A 21,842-nucleotide genomic window follows, 5' to 3' on the forward strand; every position below is an offset into this window, starting at 1 on the left:
CAAAGGGGCGGGTCGGCCGGATATGAACGGGTCGAAAATGGGTAATGCAAAAACGGATAAATTATTCGATCCGACTCATATTTAATACGGATAAAAAATAGATTAACCGACGGATATCTATATTATCTGTGGCTTTTTTAATATAATCACTTTGGGAGAATTTATAGTCTCCCAAATTTGAAGAACCAGCTTTTTTACCCTTTAAAACTTAATTCCACATCAGATAAAATAGTCATTTAACTATTACCCTAATATTTAGTACCTTAAAATCAACTAAAATTTTGGTTATTAAATTTTTCCTTATTTGAATTATGTAAGAATTACTAATATTTAGGACTTTAAAATAATTAAGAGTTTACCTTACAAAACTATAATACCTTCCATGTTAATATTTCTAATATTTAGTTTTTCAAAATTAGGAAAAATATAATTGCCTTAATAACGAACTTAATTCATGTTGAACGTATTACTTGTCAAAATATTCTTGAAATTAAATAACGTGGATAGGATTGTGAATGTGCTATTTTCTTTATAGCATAAATCAATTACTATTTGAAATCTAATTAAATACAATATAGAAAGATAAATAGTTAAACTTCAGAGTATCAATTAATGATGAATATGTTTAATGGTTATTTTTGATTTCTATACTATTATATTTGAACTACTTTCTTATTCAAATTAAATTATTTATTTGTCATTTATATAATATTTAAAAACGATACTCACTAATTAGAATAAATAACTAGAAAAATTTAAAAGAGATAGAGGTAATTAGCAATAGGCAATAACACTAATGATTCTTCAAATACAAAAATCCAAAGTGAAATGTTAGATAAATGTTTACCCTTTAAAATTGAATTTTTATTGCGTAATTGAAACTCGGAATGAACCAATACTAAGAATTTACGAAAAAAAATACATTATTTCCTTTAAAATTAAGATAAAGATAATTAAGTTTTAAAATTAGCTATAGCAAAAGAATCAAATTCAATTCTTTTTTAAACTCATTGTACAATAAATTATTTTTAAAGTATACAAAATTGCTAGGGTATTTAAATCGAGTAAAATCATTAATAGTATAGTAACGTTAGATTGGCTAAGAGAAAACTTGAAGCAATAAGGCTGGAACAATAGAAGTCAAAATATATTTTTAATGTTCTAAAAAATGACAACATTCAATTCCTTTTTAAATTACTCATCGTACAATAAATTATTTTTTAAATAGTTAGGATATATAAATAACGTAAAATTATTTACGGTATAGTAACGTTAAATTGGGTAAGAGAAAACTTAAAGCAATAAGGATGGAATAGTTGAAGACAAAATATATTCTAAATGTTCTAACATATGACAACTCATTATATTTATATAAATTAAGTTACTTTAAAAAAAAAATATTAACTCAATATTAGTCTTTTTAGACTTTATGTTGTCACTAGCCATTTTTTTCCGGAATGGTAGGCCAACCACGTTATTCCAAATTTTCTAGAAGACTAAAAGAGTCATTTTTCCAATTTGTGTTAGTTCACAAATTTTAAAAAAAATCATGATATAAGCATTTTTATGTTATTTAATTATTTTCAGTAGGTCGCAAAAATAACAATATTCTTTGTAAAATATTCCTACAGAAAGCACAGTAGGATAATAATTAATGATTGAGGAGTTTTATTTTACCGTTTCTTCTTTTATTGAGTTAATTATATATAACCAATTTCCATCATCCTCAAAATTTACGCTTCAATTTATGACTCAAACAAAGACTTTAATATAATAAGTATGCGATTATTTTTGAAAAAGCTATTTATTGAGATAAGGGTACACGCGCAACGCGCGTACTCTAAGACTATTACTATATTAAAAGCACGAAACTCATTAGCGAAATGCCATTCGCCTTTTTTACCCATATAAAAACTGATTTTACACTAGACAAAATAATCATTTAATTATTTTTTTTAATATTTAAGATTTTAAAATAAACTAAAATTTTAGTAATCTTTCCTTATTTGAATATGTAAAAAAGCCTTAATGTTTATTTTAAATTGATTAAGATTTTTTATTTATATAAATTCTTACCTTATTTAAGTAGGTAACGAAATTATAAAATCGTGAAACTTGAAAGTACTATCCGTACCAAAATCAACACCTTTTGAACAATACTCCAATACTTCTTGATTTATAGCTATTTATTCAATAATAAATATAGTTAGTTATTTAAAGAAAAGTTAAGAGAAAAAAGATACGGGCGTATTAGCGGCCCATCTATATGAATATTAGCCTTGGAAAACTTTTACCGCTATGATAAAGTAGGCTAGACACATTAGTTTTGCCTTTTCAAAAACTGATTATAAATTATATTTATACACCAAACTTTATAATGAAGCTTTATTAAAGGTGTTAATATATCAATAATTCGGTACATATTACCTTTCAACGACATATGTGAATTATAAAATATTTAAATTTTATATTTGAACTACTTTCCTACTCAAATTATATTTTTTTATTCATCAACTTTTTCTTGCAATATTTGAACACTACACTCAATAATTAAAATGAGAAACCAAGAAAGTATTTAAGAATATAAAAGATAGAAATCCAAAGTGGTTGAAGAGTCAATAACACTGATAGTTCTACAAACACAAAGAAGTGAAATATTAAATCAACTTTTTACCATTTGAAAATATAAAAGTTTGAGTGAATAAAATTATAATTACACTTATAAATAGAAAATTAACTCAACATTAGTCATTTTTAGACATACATTTTTACTTAGCATTTTTTTCTAGGAGCTACAAGGCTAACCTCTTCATTCAAATCTCTAAATCAAACTAATAAATCTTTGAAGAATCGTGCATATGTTTGTGTCAAGACCCAAAACCTAACCCGTCGTGATGGCGCCTATCGTGGTACTAGGCAAACTGACCTTTCCAAAACACTTTCAAAATTTAACAGAAATGAATTAAGACATTTAAAATAATCGGAGTTTTTCATAAAACGGGATAAAACCCAATTAAAATATAAGTGTAAAAAAATAGCCCGACAACGGGGTGTCACTAAGTTACGAGCATCTAACAACCAATCTAGAAACAGAATCTACTACAGTCTGTGCCAAATGCCAATACAAGAGAGAAAAGATAATAAGAAAGGAGAAACAAGAACTGCGAACGCCGGCAGCTACCTCGTAAGTCTCCGATGATCAGCCCGCACACGAACTCAGCAACCGTCAGAACCGTACACACCTGGATCTGCACATGAAGTGCAGGGTGTAGCATGAGTACAACCAACTCAGCAAGTAATAGAATTAATAAGGAACTGAGAAGCAGTGACGAGTTATAATAATATAGTTCTTTTCAAAAAATTTCAGTAATGAGTGAACATGCTTTCAATTCCGGTGGTGTAAGTCAAATCAGTTCGAGCTCAAGTAAAACAGATACGAACTTTCTAAAAATTTCACCACAACAACAGATAACAACTAGGTGCAACAACAAATAAAAATAAGTACAGCCTCTCAAGGCAGCAGTCACTCAACTCATCTCAACAACTCATACTCTCGGCTCTCAGCCCTCAATACACACTCTCAATAGTTACCTGTGCTCACTGGGGGTGTGAAGACTCCTAAGGGGCTCCTTTCAGCCCAAGCGCTATATCACTGCGGCGTGAAGCCCGACCCAATCATATAAGTATCCATAAGGCTCGTTGCGGCATGCAACCCGATTCACAGTCCATAAATAGCCATAAGGCTCGTTGCGGCGTGCAACCCGATCCATATAACCTCACATAGCTCACAGCTCGGCACTCAGGCCCTATCTCAGTCACTAACCTCTCTAGCCCCTCGGGCTCACAAAATATCATAATAATCAGCCCAAAAAGAGAATACAACAAGTATCAACAAGAACTGAGAGGGAACAAAGATGTAACACACAAGTAAGAATGTGACTGAGTACAAGACAATAATTAGCAGTCAATTCAATAAGTATACGACCACTGCGGATCCCAACAGTGATATCATATGGCCTAAGCATGGTTTCTAACATGAAAGGCAGTTAATTGCTCAATGACAAGGAACAAAAACAAGTAATAACAATGGCTATTCGACTTTACAGTATCACGGGATGGACCAAGTCACAATCCCTCGCGGTGCACGCTCACAAGCCCGTCACCTTCAAATACTCACATCATACCAATTCTCGGGGTTTTATACCCTCAAAACCAGATTTAAAACTGTTACTTACCTCAAATCGAGTAAATCTCTACTCCGAAATGCCTTTGCCTCTCAAATCGGTCACCAAACGTCCTGAATCTAGCCACAAGTAGAACAATACAATCAATATAGGCTAAAGGGATCAATTCCAAGAGAAAAGTACTAAATTATAGCCAAAAATCCGAAATTGGCCCGAACGCGGCTCCCGGGCCCATGTCTCGAAATCCAACAAAAATCGCAAAACCCGAAAGCCCATTTACTCACGAGTCTCGCCATACCAAATTTACTCAAATCCGATAACAAAATCCCATTCAAAACCTCAAAATCCCAACTCAAGAGTTCTTCCTCTTTTTCCCTAATTTCTCACCCCAAATCACAAATTAGATGATAAAATTAAAGATGAAATCATGGGATTTAACCAAAACCAAGTAAAAATCACTTACCCCAATCAACCTCACGAAAATCCCTTCAAGAATCGCCCAATTCCGTGTTCTCTAGCTCAAAATATGCAAAATGGGTTCAAACCCTCGTTTTTGAAATTAATAATATCTGCCCAGATATCCTTCATCGCGATCGCGGAACATCCCTTGCGATCGCGAAGCACAACTATGCTGCCCCGCATTTTTACCATACGCGATCACAGAATCACCCATGCGATCGCGGATCACTGCCTCTCATACCTACGCGATCGCATCCTGCCTCACACGATCGTATAGAGCATTGGCCACACCTCCCCTCCTACTCAAATCCTTCTACGCGAACGTGGCCTTAGCCACGCGTTCGCGAAGCATAACTTCGCACACATATGCGATCGCGTTCCTAACTTTGCAATCGCATAGAACAAATGCACCTCTGCCCCAAATACGCTTATGCGATCGCGAATGAATCCCTGCGATCACGTACAAGGAAATCAGAACCTGCTGCAACCAGACTTCAGCTATCAAGCCTAGTCCAAAAATGATCCGTTAACCACCTGAAACTCACCCGAGTCCCCTAGGACCTCAACCAAGCATACCAACACATCCCAAAACATCATACGAACTTAGTCGAGCCTTAGAATCACTCAAAACAACATCAAAACACCAATTACACCCGGATTCAAGCCTGAAGAACTTCTAAACTTTCAAATTCCAAAAACGACGCCGAAACCTACCAAACCACGTCCGATTGATCTCAAATTTCGCACACAAGTCATATTCAACATTACGGACCTACTTCAACTTTCGGAATCAGAATCCGGCCCCGATATCAAAAATTCAACCCCCGGTCAATCTTCCCAAAAATTTAACTTTCGCCATTTCAAGCTTAAATTAGCTGCAGACCTCAAATTCACAGTCCGGACACGCTCCTAAGTCCAAAATCACCCAACGGAACTCCATTTCGGAGTCGTCTTTACACATTTCCGACTACGGTCAAACTCCTGAGACTTAAACCTCCATTTAGGGACTAAGTATCCCAAAACACTCCAAAAACCAAAACGAAACCTCCCGGCAAGTCACATAAGCAGAAACAGATACGGAGAAAACAGTAAATAGGGGATCAGGGCTAATACACTCAAAACGACTGGCTGGGTCGTTACATCCTCCCCCTCTTAAAATAATCGTACGTCCTCGAACGAGCATAGAGACATACCTAAAGTGGTGAAAAGATGAGGATAACGGCTGCACATATCATGCTCGATCTCCCAAGTCACCTCCTCGACCGGCTAACCCCTCCAATGAACCTTCACAGAAGAAATACTCTTCGACCTCAGCTTTCGAACCTGCCTATCTAAGATCGCCACCGGCTCCTCAACATAAGATAAATCCTTGTCCAACTGGACTGAGCTGAAATCCAACACGTGAGACGGATCGCCGTGATACTTCCGTAACATAGAAACATGGAATACTGGATGAACTCCTGCTAGACTGGGAGAAAAGGCAAGCTCGTAAGCAACTTTCCTAACACGTCGCAATACCTCAAATGGACCAATAAACCTCAGGCTCAGCTTGCCCTTCTTTTCGAACCTCATAACACCCTTCATGGGTGACACCCGGAGCAAGACCCGCTCTCCAACCATGAATGCAACATCGCGAACCTTCCGATCCGCATAACTCTTCTGTCTGGACTGGGCTGTGCGTAGTCTATCCTGAATTATTCTAACCTTCTCCAGAGCATCCTGAACCAAAGTCTGTACCCAATAATTTAGCCTCGCTCGACTCGAACCAACCCACTGGAGACCTACACCGCCTACCATACAGAGCCTCAAACGGTGCCATCTAGATGCTCAACTGGTAACTGTTGTTGTAAGCAAACTCCGCTAGAGGCAAGAACTGATTCCACGAACCCCAAACTCCATCACACACGCACAGATCATATCCTCTAATATTAGTATAGTGCGCTCAGACTGTTCGTCCGTCTGAGGGTGAAATATTGTGCTCAACTCCACTCGAGTACCCAACTCATGCTGTACGACCCTCCAGAATTGTGATGTAAACAGTGTACCTTGGTCCGAGATGATAGATACCGGTATGCCATGAAACCTGACGATCTTTCGGATATACACTCGAACCAGCTGCTCGGAAGAATAGGTAGTCATCACAGGAATAAAATGAGCTGACTTGGTCAGCCGGTCCACAATCACCCAAACTGCATCAAACTTTCGCTGAGTCCGTGGAAGCCCAACAATGAAATCCATAGTGATTCGCTCCTATTTCCACTCCGGAATCTCTAACTTCTGAAGCAACCCACCTGGTCGTTGATGCTCATACTTCACCTGCTGGCAATTTAGGCACCGAGCTACATACTCCACTATGTCCTTCTTCATCCTCCTCCACCAGTAATGCTGCCTCAAGTCCTGATACTTCTTCGCGGCACCCGGATGAATAGAATACCGCGAAATATAAGCCTCCTAGAGAATCAGCTCAGCAGACCATCTATATTGGGCACACATAGCCTGCCCTGCATCCTCAATGCACCATTATCCCCAATAGTGACATTCTTAGCATCACCGTGCTGGATCGTGTCCTTAAGGACAAGAAGATGGGGGTCATCATACTGGCGCTCCCTGATACGATCATAAAGAGAAGACCGAGAGACCACACAAGCCAATACTCGACTCGGCTTAGAAACATCCAATCTAATAAACTGACTAGCTAAGGCCTGAACATCCAATGCCAATGGCCTCTCTGCTGCTGGAAGATATGCTAAGCTCCCCAAACTCTCTGCCCGGTGACTCAAGGCATCGGCTACGACATTGGCCTTCCCGAGATGGTACAAAATGGTGATATCATAGTCCTTAAGAAGCTCCAACCACCTCCGCTGACGCAAGTTAAGATCTTTCTATTTGAACAGATGCTGCAAACTCTAATGAACAGTGTAAATCTCACAATGGACCCCTTACAAATAGTGCCACCAAATCTTCAAGGCGTGAACAATAGCTGCTAACTCAAGGTTGTAGACAGGATAGTTTTTCTCATGGGGCTTCAACTGGCGCGAAGCATAAACAATCATTCTACCCTCCTGCATCAGAACACACCCAATATCGATCCGTGAGGCATCATAATACACTATGTAAGAACCAGAATCTGATGGTAGAACTAGAACTGGAGCCATGGTCAAAGTAGTCTTGAGCTTCCGAAAGCTCTTCTCGCACTCATCCGGCCACATGAATGGAGCACCTTTTTGGGTCAATTTGGTCAAGGGCGATGCAATAGATGAAAAATCCTCCACAAAACGACGGTAATAGCCCGCCAAACCCAGAAAGCTCCTAATCACCATGGCTGAGGACGGTCTGGGCCAACTCTACACCACCTCTATCTTCTTCGGATCCACCTGAATACCCTCGCTGGACACCACGTGCCCCAAGAATGCCACTGAACCGAGCCAAAACTCATACTTGGAGAACTTTGCATAAAGCTTCTCCTCCCTCAATCACTGTAACACAATCCTCAGATGCTGGGCATGCTCCTCCTGGCTACGAGAGTGCACCAGGATATCATCAATGAATACAATAACAAACGAGTCCAAATAAGGCTAAAACACACTGTTCATCAAATGCATGAATGCTGCTAGGGCGTTGGTCAGCCCAAAAGACATCACAAGGAACTCATAATGGCCATATCGGGTCCTGAAAGCTGTCTTAAGAATATCTGAGTCCTAAATTTTCAGTTGGTGGTACCCTGACCTCAAATCAATCTTGGAGAATACCCTCACTCCCTGAAGTTGGTCAAACAAATCATCAATACGCGGCAATGGATACTTGTTCTTGATTATGACCTTGTTCAACTGCCTGTAATCAATACACATTCTCATAGTACCATCCTTCTTCTTTACAAATAGAACTGGCGCACCCTAAGGTGACATGCTAGGCCGAATAAACCCCTTATCAAGGAGTTCCTGAAGCCGTTCCTTCAACTCAGCCGGTGCTATACGGTACGGTGGAATAGAAATGGGCTGAGTGTCCGGCACCAAATCAATACTGAAATCAATATCCCTGTCGGGCGGCATGCCCGGCAGATCTGTAGGAAACACATCCGGAAAATCTCGCACCACAGGAACAGAATCAATAGTGGGGACCTCTGCACTAACATCCTTCACAAAAGCCAAATAAGATAGATAACCCTTCTCAACCATCCGCTGAGCCTTCAAGTATGAGATCACTCTACTGGGAACATAGTCTATAGAGCCGCTCCACTCAACCCTCGGCAACCCCGGCATCGCCAATGTCACGGTCTTAGCATGACAATCTAGAACAACATGACATGGAGACAGCCAATCCATACCCAAAATCACGTCAAAATCGACCATACTAAGCAACAAGAGATCTACTCTGGTCTCAGACTCCCAATAGTCACCAAACATGACCGATATATACAGTCCACAATAATAGTTTCGCCCACAGGAGTAGATACATGAACAGATAAAACTAAAGACTCACAGGGCATATCCAGAAAATGAGCGAAATACGAGGAAACATATGAATAAATGGAACCAGGGTGATACACAGCATCTGAAGCAATGGCATCTGGTCTGGCAGGGAGGGCATTGAAACGGGCCTGGCCACCCCCTGATCTGCCTCCCCCTCTCGGGCGACCCCTAACTGACTGGGCTCCACCCCGAGCTGGCTGAGCGGGTGGTGAAGAGACTGGTGCTGATGTCATAGACTGGCTCCTCTGCAGAGCTGGACCTCCCGTAAGGCGGGGACAATGTCTCCAGATATGGCCAAACTCTCCACACTCATAGCAATTCCCCGGTGCTAGTGCTGGGGACTAAAGGGAGCCCCGAGCACCGAGATGACTGGTAGAAGGACCTGGCATAGAGGAGCCCTGACCCGATAGAGCACGGGATGAACTCTGAGCTGGGAGGGCACTGAGAGATGAATGGCCCTACTGATAACTGTGTGAACCATGGCCAGATGACGCACCACGGTGGACTGGGCGAGCCGTCTGAGCATGTCTGAAAGAATGACCCCTACCGTGGTGGAACTGCCCCCAGAAGGAACACCGCTAAATCTACCCTGTCCACGAGGCCTCTTGGCCTCCCTCTCAACCCTCTCCTGACTGCGAACCATCTCAATCTGACGAGCAATGTCGACAACCTTATCAAAAGTAGCACCAGACACTCTCTCTCTGGTCATAAGCAATCGCAGCTGAAAAGTGAGGCTATCTATAAACCTCCTGATCCTCTCCCTATCTGTGGGAACCAACCAAATAGCATGACGAGCCAACTTCGAGAATCGCATCTTATAATGCGTCACATACATATCACCTTGACGAAGCTGCTTGAACTTCCTGCACAACTCCTCTCTGCAGGACTGTGGCACAAACTTCTCCAGGAATAGACCGGAGAACTGCTACCAGATAAGGGGTGTTGCGCCGACCGGCCTACGCCTCTCGTAAGCCTCCTACATACTGAAGGCAGCCCCAGAGAACTGAAAAGTCGTGAATGAAACCCCACTGGCCTCTAGAATACCTGTTGTACGGAGTATCCTCTGACACCTGTCCAAGAAACCCTGTGCATCCTCTCCCTCGGTACCACTGAAAGATGGAGGCTGGAGTCTCCCAAACCTCTCTAATCTATGCTGCTCATCCTCAGGCATAGCAGGAACCACATAGTCCTGAGCAGCTGCAACCGGCTGGGCTGGTGGTGCCCCCGGTGTCTGGAATCCTTGTACCACCTACTCTGGTGTGGGGGCGGCAGGAGTCTGAGTACCTCTCCCGGCCTGAGAAGTGGTTGTTGTGGCCAGAACAGAGACCGCCTGAGCAAGACTAGTACACGCGATCAGAATCTGAGTTAAGGCCTCCTGAAGGCCTGAAATCACAATAGGCACAGGTGGTGCCTGAGCTGGTGCATCAACAACGGGAATCCGGTCCTGATTTTGGACAACTGGTGGATCTGCAAATACTGCCCCAGCTGTTGTGGGGATGCACCTCTGCCCCTACCGCAGCCTCTACCACGACCTCGGCCTCTCACGGCCTTGGCTGGTGGTACCGGTGGCTGTCCATCCTGCCCGGTAGTACGAGTCCTCACCATTTGTGAGAGATTGAAATAACAGATATTTAGTTACTATAATCAATAGATTCACACGACAAGAATTCAAGAATGTGAAGTTTCCTAAGGGTTCGGCAGCCTCTCGAAGATAAGTACAGACGTCTCTGTACCGATCCGCAATACTCTACTAAACCTGCTCATGACTCGTGAGACCTATGTAACCTAGGCTCGGATACCAACTTGTCATGACCCAAAACCTAACACATCGTGATGGCACCTATCGTGGTACTAGGCAAGCCGACATTTCCAAAACACTTTCAAAATTTAATAGAAATGAATTAAGATATTTAAAATAATCGGAGTTTTTCATAAAACGGGATAAAACACAATTAAAACATAAGTGCGGAAAAATAACCCGATATCGGGGTGTCACTAAGTCATGAGCATCTAACAACCAATCTAGAAACAGAGTCTACTACAGTCTGTGCCAAATGCCAATACAAGAGAGAAAAGATAATAAGAAAGGAAAAACAAGGACTACGAATGCCGGCAGCTACCTTGTAAGTCTCTGAGGATCAGCCCGCGCACGAACTCAACGACCGTCAGAACCGTACACACCTGGATCTGTACATGAAGTGCAAGGTGTAGCATGAGTACAACCAACTCAGCAAATAACAAGATTAAATAAGGAACTGAGAAGCAGTGATGAGCGATAAAAATACAGTTCATTTCAAAGGTTTTCAGTAAAGAGTGAACATGCTTTCAATTCCGGCGGTGTAAGTCAAATCAGTTCGAGCTCAAGTAAAACAGATATGAACCTTCCAAAAATTTCACCACAACAACAGATAACAACTAGGTGCAACAATAAATAAAAATAAGTACAGCCTCTCAAGGCAACAGTCACTCAACTCATCTCAACAACTCATACTCTTGGCTCTCAGCCCTCAATACATACTCTCAATAGGTACCTGCGCTCACTAGGGGTGTGCAGACTCCGGAGGGGCTCCTTTCAGCCCAAGCGCTATATCGCTGCGGCGTGAAGCCCGACCCAATCATATAAGTAGCCATAAGGGTCGTTGCGGCGTGCAACCCGATCCACAGTCCATAAATAACCATAAGGCTCGTTGCGGCGTGCAACCTGATCCATATAACCTCACATAGCTCACAGCTCAGCACTCAGGCCCTATCTTAGTCACTAACCTCTCCAGCCCATAGGGCTCACAAAATATCATAATAATCAGCCCAAACAGAGAATACAACAAGTATCAACAAGAACTGAGAGGGAACAGAGATGTAACACACAGGTAAGACTGTGACTGAGTACAAGATAATAATTAATAGTCAATTCAACAAGTATACGTCCGCTGCGGGTCCCAACAGTGATATCATATGGCCTAAGCATGGTTTCTAACATGAAAGGCAGTCACCTCCAAATACTCACATCATACCAATTCGGTCATATGGCCTAAGCATGGCCTAAGCATGGCCTAAGCATGGCCTAAGCATGGTCCTCTCACGGTGCACGCTCACACGCCTGTCGCCTAGCATGTGAATCACCTCCAAATACTCACATCATACCAATTCTCGGGGTTTTATACCCTCAAAATAAGATTTAAGACTGTTACTTACCTCAAATCGAGCAAATCTCTACTCCAAAATGACTTTGCCTCTCAAATCGGTCTCCAAATGTCTCGAATCTAGCCACAAGTAGAATAATACAATCAATATAGGCTAAAGGGATTAATTCCACAAGAAAAGTACTAAATTATAGCCAAAAATCAGAAATTGGCCCGAACCCGGCTCCCGGCCCACGTCTCGAAATCCGATAAAAGTCACAAAACTCGAAAGCTCATTCACTCACGAGTCTAACCATACCAAATTTACTCAAATCCGCAACAAAATCCCATTCAAAACCTCAAAATCCCAACTCAAGAGTTCTTCCTCTTTTTCCCAAATTTCTCACCCCAAATCACAAATTAGATGATAAAATTAAAGATGAAATCATGGGATTTAACCAAAACCAAGTAAGAATCACTTGCCCCAATCAGCTCCACGAAAATCCCTTCAAGAATCGCCCAATTCCGTATTCTCTAGCTCAAAATATGCAAAATGGGTTCAAATCCTCGTTTTTGAAATTAATACTGCCTGTCCAGATATCCTTCATCACGATCGCGGAACATTCCTTGCGATCGCGAAGCACAACTATGCTGCCCCACATTTTTACCCTACGCGATCGTGGAATCACCCATGTGATCACGGATCACTGCCTCTCATACCTACGTGATCGCATCTTGCCTCATGCGATCACATAGAGCATTGGCCACACCTCCCCTCCTGCTCAAATCCTTCTATGCGAACGTGACCTTAGCCACGCGTTCGCGAAGCACAACTTCGCACACATACGCGATCACGTTCCTAACTCTGTGATCGCATAGAACAAACTCATGTCTGCCTCAAATAAGCTTACGCGATCGCGAATGAATCCCTGCGATCGCGTACAAGGAAACCAGAACCTTCTGCAACGAGACTTCAGCTATCAAGCCATGTCCAAAAATGATCCGTTAACCACCCGAAACTCACCTGAGGCCCCGGGGACCTCAACCAAGTATACCAACACATCTCAAAATATCATACGAACTTAGTCGAGCCTTCGAATCACTCAAAACAACATCAAAACACCAATTACACCCGGATTCAAGCCTGAAGAACTTCTAAACTTTCAAATTCCACAAACGACGCCGAAACCTACCAAACCACGTCCGATTGACCTCAAATTTTTCACACAAGTCATATTCAACATTGCGGACCTACTTCAACTTTCGGAATCGAAATCCGGCCCCAATATCAAAAAGTCAACCTCCCGGTCAAACTTCCCAAAAATTTGACTTTCGCCATTTCAAGTCTAAATTAGCTACAGACCTCAAATTCATAGTCCGGACACGCTCCAAAGTCCAAAATCACCCAACGGAACTAACGGAACCAACGGAACTCCATTCCGGAGTCGTCTTCACACACTTCCGACTAAGGTCAAACTCTTGAGACTTAAACCTCCATTTGGGGACTAAGTGTCCCAAAACACTCCAAAAATCAAAACGAAACCTCCCGGCAAGTCACATAAGCAGAAACAGATACGAAAAAAATAATAAATAAGGGATCGGGGCTAATACACTCAAAACGACCGGCCGGATCGTTATAGTTTGTTTTCAGTATTAGGAAATAGAAACAACGACAATTATCACAAGATTATATAAGTTTTTAGAAATAACAAAAAGATATCGAGACTTTTGCGGGACATAATTTCTTTCTTTTTTCCTTAATTGTTACTACTTTATAAGTCAAGCACGTTATTTAATAATATTTATATAATATTTTAATATTAATTACATTGGTACGGGGTCACGCGCAAAGCGCGTACTTTGAGACTAGTCTCCCAAACTTGATAAACCCTAATTTGAAGCCTTACAAATGTAAAGTTAAGACCCATTAGTTATCCATTGGTTACCCATTGGTTATCCATTTTCTAAATGGATAATATAGTTCTTATCTATATTTGATCCGTTTTTAAAAAGTTCATTATTCAACCCATATTTTAGTAACTATTTTTTTATCCATTTACCATAACTAGTCTGACCAGTGAAAAATATTTTTTCCTATTTTCATTAACTCTAAAATAATGATTGAATCAATCATCTACCTAATTTTGAGCTCAGTAAAGCTTAATTCCAATTCATGAAAGAAATAAAGAAGAAGCTTAATTCCAACTAATCTTCCACTCGCTATCTTTTCCTACGTTGCATTTCTTTGTTTAATGGACTGTAAAGTAACCTTAAACACAACTTTCAGTTTTCCAAAACCAAGTAGCCTAAACCTGCAATTCCTTTTATCTAAAGTTATCATACGGTTCTTACCGATCGTACTAGCTAAGAAAAGATTTTGGATCATCCTCGATTCACTTGCCTTTAATTCTTTTTTTTTTAAAATTAAAACAACTGTTAAACAGAATAAACTACTTTTCCGGTAAACAAACCTTAAACACAACTCAGTTTTCCAAAACCAAGTAGCCTAATCCGGCAATTCCTTAACCCCCGGCGACAAATCAAATAGGAGTATCATTATGTGGCGCAATTAAAGCAACTCTCCCAACATATTCCTTGAACCGTTCAAGATAGTACTAAAACTTTTAGGGGAAAAGCAAGTGACAAGTTTAGTGAAGAGAGAGAAGCTCTCCCTTCTCTCTGACCTACACCCCCTACTTCAACAAAACTCATCAACTTCCATGAATTCAAATACCTCAAGCCTAGATATTACCCAAATCCCTCCAAACCACCGGATAATTTAATGTCTATTCAATCAAGCGACGATAACAATAACCCAGTCATACCAAACGCCACAATCCCTCTAACATTCAAAGAAAAGCTTATTGGACATGAAGGAAAAATTACTATCTCTACTGATTCCCTATCTACTCTCACACTCCCTATGGATATTCAAGAAGAAGAGACAATTTCTTATCCAAATGAGGGAAATGAAAAATTTTCTATCTCCGTCCCTATCACCTTGGAGGACAAACAAAGGATCTATTATCTATGGAAATACTCCTTAATAATAAAATTACATGGCAAAAGGATCCTTCACCAAATATTGAAACAAAAAATTCAAGAATTATGGAAAATCAATGAAAATTTCCCTCTCATTGATTTGGGCAATGACTACTTCATTGTTAAATTACAAAAGAAAGAAAATATGAATGTAATCCTCCAAAAAGGTCCATGGTTCATTTACGGATTCTTTCTATCTATACAACGTTGGCAACCAAATTTTGTTGCAATGAATGCAAAACAAAACTATTCAGCAGTTTGGATTAGACTCCCTCAATTACCTACTGAATTTTATGATGGCCAAATACTACAAAAAATAGGGGGAGCCATAGGAAAACTTTTGAAGGTGGATGCTTGTACATCTTCACCCCTGAGAGGTAGATATGCAAGACTTTGTATCGAGTTACCAATGGAAGAACCGGTGAAAAAATTTATTTACATTGATAGTCATAGACAACTAATTCACTATGAGGCAGACAACTTTCTTTGCAAAACATGTGGTAGGCTAGGTCACAAAACCACCTCATGTTTGTATGAAAAATCTCCAGCAAAGGAATCAAGCTCTACTCCAGTGGATCAACCATCAACAAACCAACTACAATCGTCAGGAGCACAAGATGAAGGATGGCAAACAGTTCCTTTCCCACGAAGCAGGAAACTCCCAACAATCAAACCCACTGATGTTGATACAAAGTTTCAAGAATCAGGTATTAATGTCAGGCTATTTAATGCAACAACCGGTAAGTATATTATTACTCAAAAGCTGAAATATGTTCCTAAGGTTACTAAAAATCAACTAAATAACGTCCAAATTTCAGAACTCCCCCATAATTCGTCCTCAAACCACCCTGATAATAACACCTTAGAAACTCAAAACCGTTTCTCAACCATTAACATAAACTCCCAGCAAATGGTTTTAGGTAATACCACCTTACAAAAAAAACCAAAACTACTCAAATAAAGAGTGCATGAACCGGGCACAAAAGACAAAATTTGATAAAAACTATCAAACTACACTAGAGGACAAAATAGTTACTAAACCAAGAGTCCCCCCTAAATAACCCTTCTAACCAATCGGCTGACACCCAAATAATACCAAATGATACTTACAAGATTTTTAACCCCTCCATTAATGACAAAACCAAATCAACAAACGATCCTCCCTTGTATGCGGATAAACACCCGTCCAACCTAAATCATTCTCCATCACAAATGGCCAAAACCCTTGTACACGTGGCTAACAAAACCCATGCAACGCCCTCAATTAATCCTAACACGCTAAACCTCTCAAATGACATGCAAATAGAGGTAATCATTCCCCCTATTTCACTCCCTCAACCCTTAAATTACCAACCTTTATCTCCAAAAAATGCCGAGAATCCCACTAAACCATCGGAGAAGATTCCGTTTAATCCAAATACTGAGAAACCAAAGATCACACACGATGGAGAACCTCCCTCCTTTTCCGCAACAACTATCAAATCTTCCCATAATTTATGCACAACCACTCCTTCCCCAGGATCATCACCCAACATCTTGGATAGAGCTAGGTCTAATGGGGAGGGGAGTATCACTACAACTCAACATCAACAGTCAGGAGAGCATAATATTAATTCAAAATCCCCAATTCCTAGCACAACTAGTGTCCGAGGGTCTTCATCTAACAATGAGCAACTATATGAACTACATTTGGGCAAATAACATAATGCAACCAATGGTATAATCCTCAAACCTAGACGAAGTAAAAGTATTTTTATTCGAGGAGAGGCGGGAGAAGAGGCTTATTCTAGCATGTCCAAGTTCACTATTCAAATGCACAATGGATATGAGACCACCCCAAGACCCCACTGTGGGAAAAATAGCAATGATCTTGGTTCCCTCATTAAGGAGGAACCCAATATTCCCTCAAGGGAGTCAACTGAATGGTCATCCCTAACCCCCACCCCAATCAATGAATCGTGCTAAAAACTTCATTATTTGGAATATGAGAGGAGGTAATAATGCTGAATTTAGAAGAAATTTCCATGAATTAATAGCCACTCATCATCCCTGCATGGTCACTCTACTAGAAATTAGGATGACAAATCATGGTAGTCTTATGAACGAGTTTGGCTTCACGGATATGATAGAGGTCCCAGCAGAGGGACAATCAGGTGGCATGGCAGTTCTTTGGGATACAAACTTGGTGAATGTCAACAACTTCGTCAAAAGAAATAATGAAATTCATGTTCTAATTGAGGTACCCCTATACGACATTTTTGGTTATTTTCCTCAATTTATGCTAGTTCAAAAATCTCTAATAGGAATCATGTGGGACAATATCACTAATATTTTTAATAATTATAAAGGTGCTTGGCTACTAGGGAGGGGATTTCAATGATGTTATGGTTTCAAATGAAAAATTAGGTGGTAACCCTATCAATAGAAGACGAGCTATAAAACTATGGAATAAAATTAATTATTGCAAGCTCATGGACTTAGGTTTCAATGGTTGCAAATATACTTGGTCAAATCACAATAAAATTAGTAGAGACCGTATCATAGAAAGATTGGACAAACTACTAGCAAATAATGCTTGGGTGAACATTTTCCCTAAGGCATCCGTAATTCTCCTAGAATTAATTCCCAAACCTTTTAACTCTCTTCCAAAACCATTTAGACTAGAAACCTATTGGCGTGGTCACCTTGAATTTGGGAATATTGTTAAAGAATGTTGGCTCAACACGACTTTTGTTGATGCTTCAAGAGTCTTTAAAAATCGCATTATTGATTGGAAAAATGATACTTTTGGAGATCTTTTTAAAAAAAGAAAAGAATCCTAGCTAGATTAAACGGCATTCCAAAATCAAATTCTTATGGTTTTAGCCCTTTCCTAAATAATTTGAAAATCTCCCTCAAGTCCGACTATAACAACATCCTGAAAATGGAAGAAGATTTTTGAAAACTCTGATCTAGAGTTAGTTGGCTTAATGAAGGTGACTCAAACTCAAAGTTTTACCACATATGTGCTACTAATAATAGAAGAAATAACAAGATTATCTTTTTCAAAGATTTGGAGGGGAATTGGATAGATGATCCACAAAAAATTATGGAACAAACCCTCTCCTACTTTGAACAAGTCTTCAGAACTAGCCATAGCTACTCCAACTGGTCTTCTATTAAATCTGATCCCTTAAGTTACAAAAATTTTAACTTATCATCTCTAGACAATTCCATATCCCCTTCAGAAATTAAAAATGCAATATTTACTTTTAAGCTTTTTAAATCTCCTGGTCCGGATGGTGTTCACCCATTTTTCTTTCAAAAGTATTGGCATACTCTAAAAACCTCAGTCACAAACCTTTGTCACCAAACTTTTGAATCAAGTAACCTTCCAGCAGGCATCAATGATACTTATCTCTACCTCATTCCTAAAATTCCCAATGCAAATAATTTGAAGAACTTTCGGCTAATTGGGTTATGTAACACTATCTACAAGATCATTTCTAAAATTATAGCCAATAGACTAAAATCCTTTTTAGAGAATATCATTAGTCCTTACCAAGCCAGTTTTATTAAAGGAAGACGTACTAGTGATAATGCCATAATCATTCAGGAACTAATGCTTAAAACGCACAAATAATTAGGTTCTAAGGCAAATATGGCCCGGAAAATAGACCTTAAAAAGGCTTTTGACGGATTAAAATGGTCCTTTATATACAGAACTCTTCGTCATTTCAAATTTCCCACCAAAATCACTACCCTCGTTATGAATTGTATTATCACAAGCAGGATATATGTCTTGGTAAATGGTAGCAAAAGTAAGTTCTTCTCTCCTAGCAGAGGTATTAGGCAAGGAGACCCCCTATCACCATACATTTTTATTATTTGCATGGAAATGCTTTCCACTCAAATCAACTACAATATTGATATTGGAACATGGTCTCCTATCAAAATGGGAAAGAACCAATGCTAACTATCTCATCTTTTCTATGCGGATGACCTCACTCTAATGTGCAAGATTGACAAAAAATCCCCAAATACTATTCTAAACTGCCTAAATTCCTTTTTTAATATATCGGGCCAAAAAATAAACTTCTCTAAATCAAAATTAAGTGTCTCCAAAAACTGCCCTAAACATACATCCAAGGTTTTAGCAAAACTCTTTAACATTAATATTAGCAATAGTTTTGGAAAATATCTAGGCTTTCCAATCACTAATAACAAGCCTAAATCTATTGATTACTAATTTATCCTTGATAACATGACTAATAGATTGACCTCTTGGAAATCAAATTTTCTCAACATGGCAGGAAAAACTACCCTGGCCTCATCTACTCTAAACAGTATCCCAAATCATATCATGCAGTATAATTATCTCCCTATAAAAATTATCAAGCATATTGACAAAATCCAAAAAATATTTATTTGGGGCTCCACAAATATCTCAAAAAGAATTTACTTAGTTTCCTGGGATACAGTGACAAGGGACAACAACGGCGGGGGTCTTGGTATTCACTTAGCAAAAGAAAAACCTAGTAACTTTGGCTAACCTCACTTGGAGACTCATACATAACACAAATCATCCATGGTCAAAAATCCTATCTTCAAATTATGGCTCTACCAAGAATTTTAAAAACACTTCCTTCATATGGAAAAGTATGGTAAAAGGGTAGAAAATTTGTAACAAAGGATTAAAATGGATCCCCCACATGAACATTTGGGAATCGAACTGGATCCCTAAGTCCTCAAACATGAGGCATCTAATGGAGGGTCCTCTCACAATGTCTTGCAACAACCTTACCATCAAAGACATTTGGATTAATAATAAATGGGTACTGAAGAAAATCACCTTTGACCTACCCTAACATATCAGAAATAGTATCCTATCTGTTTATCCCATAGAATACTCAAATGACTCAATGTATTGGGAGCTAACGGGGGACGAAAAATTTTCTTCAAACAGTTGCTATAAATTAATTATCTCCAATGACAAAAACTCTACAGACTTTAGTTGGATTTGGGATATGCGCTGCCCAAATAAGATACAAATCTTATTGTGGAAATGTCTCCACAACAAACTCCCCACTCGATCCTACCTTAATCATATAGGCTTGAACATTGATCCTACTTGTCCAGTGTGTAAAGAGGAAAATGAATCCATTAAACACATTTTCACAAATTGCAAAGCAGTCCTTAATTACTGGACTAAGATAGGTTTAAATAGTTCTGCTCATCGAAATGATACCCACTGGCTTCAAAAAGTTAGAAATTTGAATAATAATACTTTCTCCCCTCATCTTGCATGAGAAGATCTATACCCTTTTGTTCTTTGGAGCATTTGGCTCAACCGTAATAACAATAATCATTCTAACATGACTATGAACTATAACCCACTCATGCAATATCCCTAGCAATAGAGTATAAGCTTCTCACTCAAAAAGAGCAACACACTATTCATTCCCGTGCAGTTGAAGTTGCATGGCACAAACCACAACCAAATATTTTCAAACTAAACATAGATGGTGCATTCAAAGAAAAAACAAATCTAGGAGGCATAGGAGGGGTATTTAGAAACCATAATGGCAAGTGGATAATGGGTTACCAACACACCTGTCCCTCAAGCTCCCCTCTCCAGGCTGAATTAGAGGCTCTCAAGGAAGGACTAAGTATCGCTCTAACAAACGGATACACACCTTTGGTCATCGAAATTGACGCAACGGAGGTAATTAAGGTACTAAATTCTAACTGTGTTCCCCACAATTCGATTCTTTATACTTGCAGGTGGTTAATGCACCAGCTGAAGCAGCCATCAATCAGCCATAACTTCAGGGAGGGGAACAAAGTGGTCCATAAGATGGCAAAGGAAGCCCTCAATCATGCAAGGGAACATCAACCACTTGGCAAACCACCCTCTTATATTTTAAATAATCTGGCAGCAGATAGGGCGGGTTATGTTTATTTTGTCAAAAATATTAGTATTGAAGTATGCTGTAAGTTATCCAACTTGGGAAATATAAATGTCCTTAAGGCTTGTAGTTTTTTGAATGATGTAACATACATTATTCCGTAACTTTTAATATATTATCCCTGTTTGTCAAAAAAAAAACTTTTAGGGACTAAAACGGCACTTATCGCTACCTCCGAGACCACTAAGTAAATCAGCAATTGTTCGCCTTCCTCCGGTTTTGATAGTAACGGAGGACTCGATAAATACCTTTTCAAATCATTCAAGGCCTGCTGGCATTCCGGAGTCCATTCGAAGTTGTTCTTACTTTTCAAAAGTGAAAAGAAGTGATGATATTTTTCTGAAGACCGGAAAATAAACCTACTTAAAGAGGCCATTCTTCCCATTAACCTTTGAACCTCTTTCACATTTGATAGCTGGTCGGGAATGTCCTCAATAGTTTTAATTTTATCGGGATTGACTTTGATCCCCCTTTGTGACACCAAGAAACCCAAGAACTTACCGAAGCTGACTCTGAATGCGGGGTTAAGCTTCATGTTGTGCTTCCTTAGGATGTTAAAGGTTTCTTGGAGGTGTTTTAGATGATCACCTGCGTTCAAAGACTGAACCAGCATATCATCTA

General features: G+C 39.6%; 1 protein-coding gene across 1 annotated transcript; it reads left to right on the forward strand.

Annotated features, from left to right (window-relative positions):
- The first annotated feature begins 14,855 nt into the window (after positions 1 to 14,855).
- LOC107801708 (uncharacterized) lies at positions 14,856 to 21,331 on the forward strand. The gene is made up of 2 exons (XM_016625080.1): positions 14,856 to 15,980; positions 21,037 to 21,331. The coding sequence occupies exons 1-2, from the start codon at positions 15,014 to 15,016 to the stop codon at positions 21,042 to 21,044; spliced, it is 975 nt and encodes a 324-aa protein (XP_016480566.1). The 5' UTR covers positions 14,856 to 15,013; the 3' UTR covers positions 21,045 to 21,331.
- The last annotated feature ends 511 nt before the right edge of the window (positions 21,332 to 21,842 follow it).

This window comes from Nicotiana tabacum, chromosome 23 (assembly GCF_000715075.1).
Source record: "Nicotiana tabacum cultivar K326 chromosome 23, ASM71507v2, whole genome shotgun sequence".
NCBI lineage: Eukaryota > Viridiplantae > Streptophyta > Magnoliopsida > Solanales > Solanaceae > Nicotiana > Nicotiana tabacum.

Coding starts and splice junctions, on each gene's coding strand:
- LOC107801708 (XM_016625080.1), top strand. CDS start 15,014: ATGTCTATTCAATCAAGCGACGATAACAATAACCCAGTCATACCAAAC.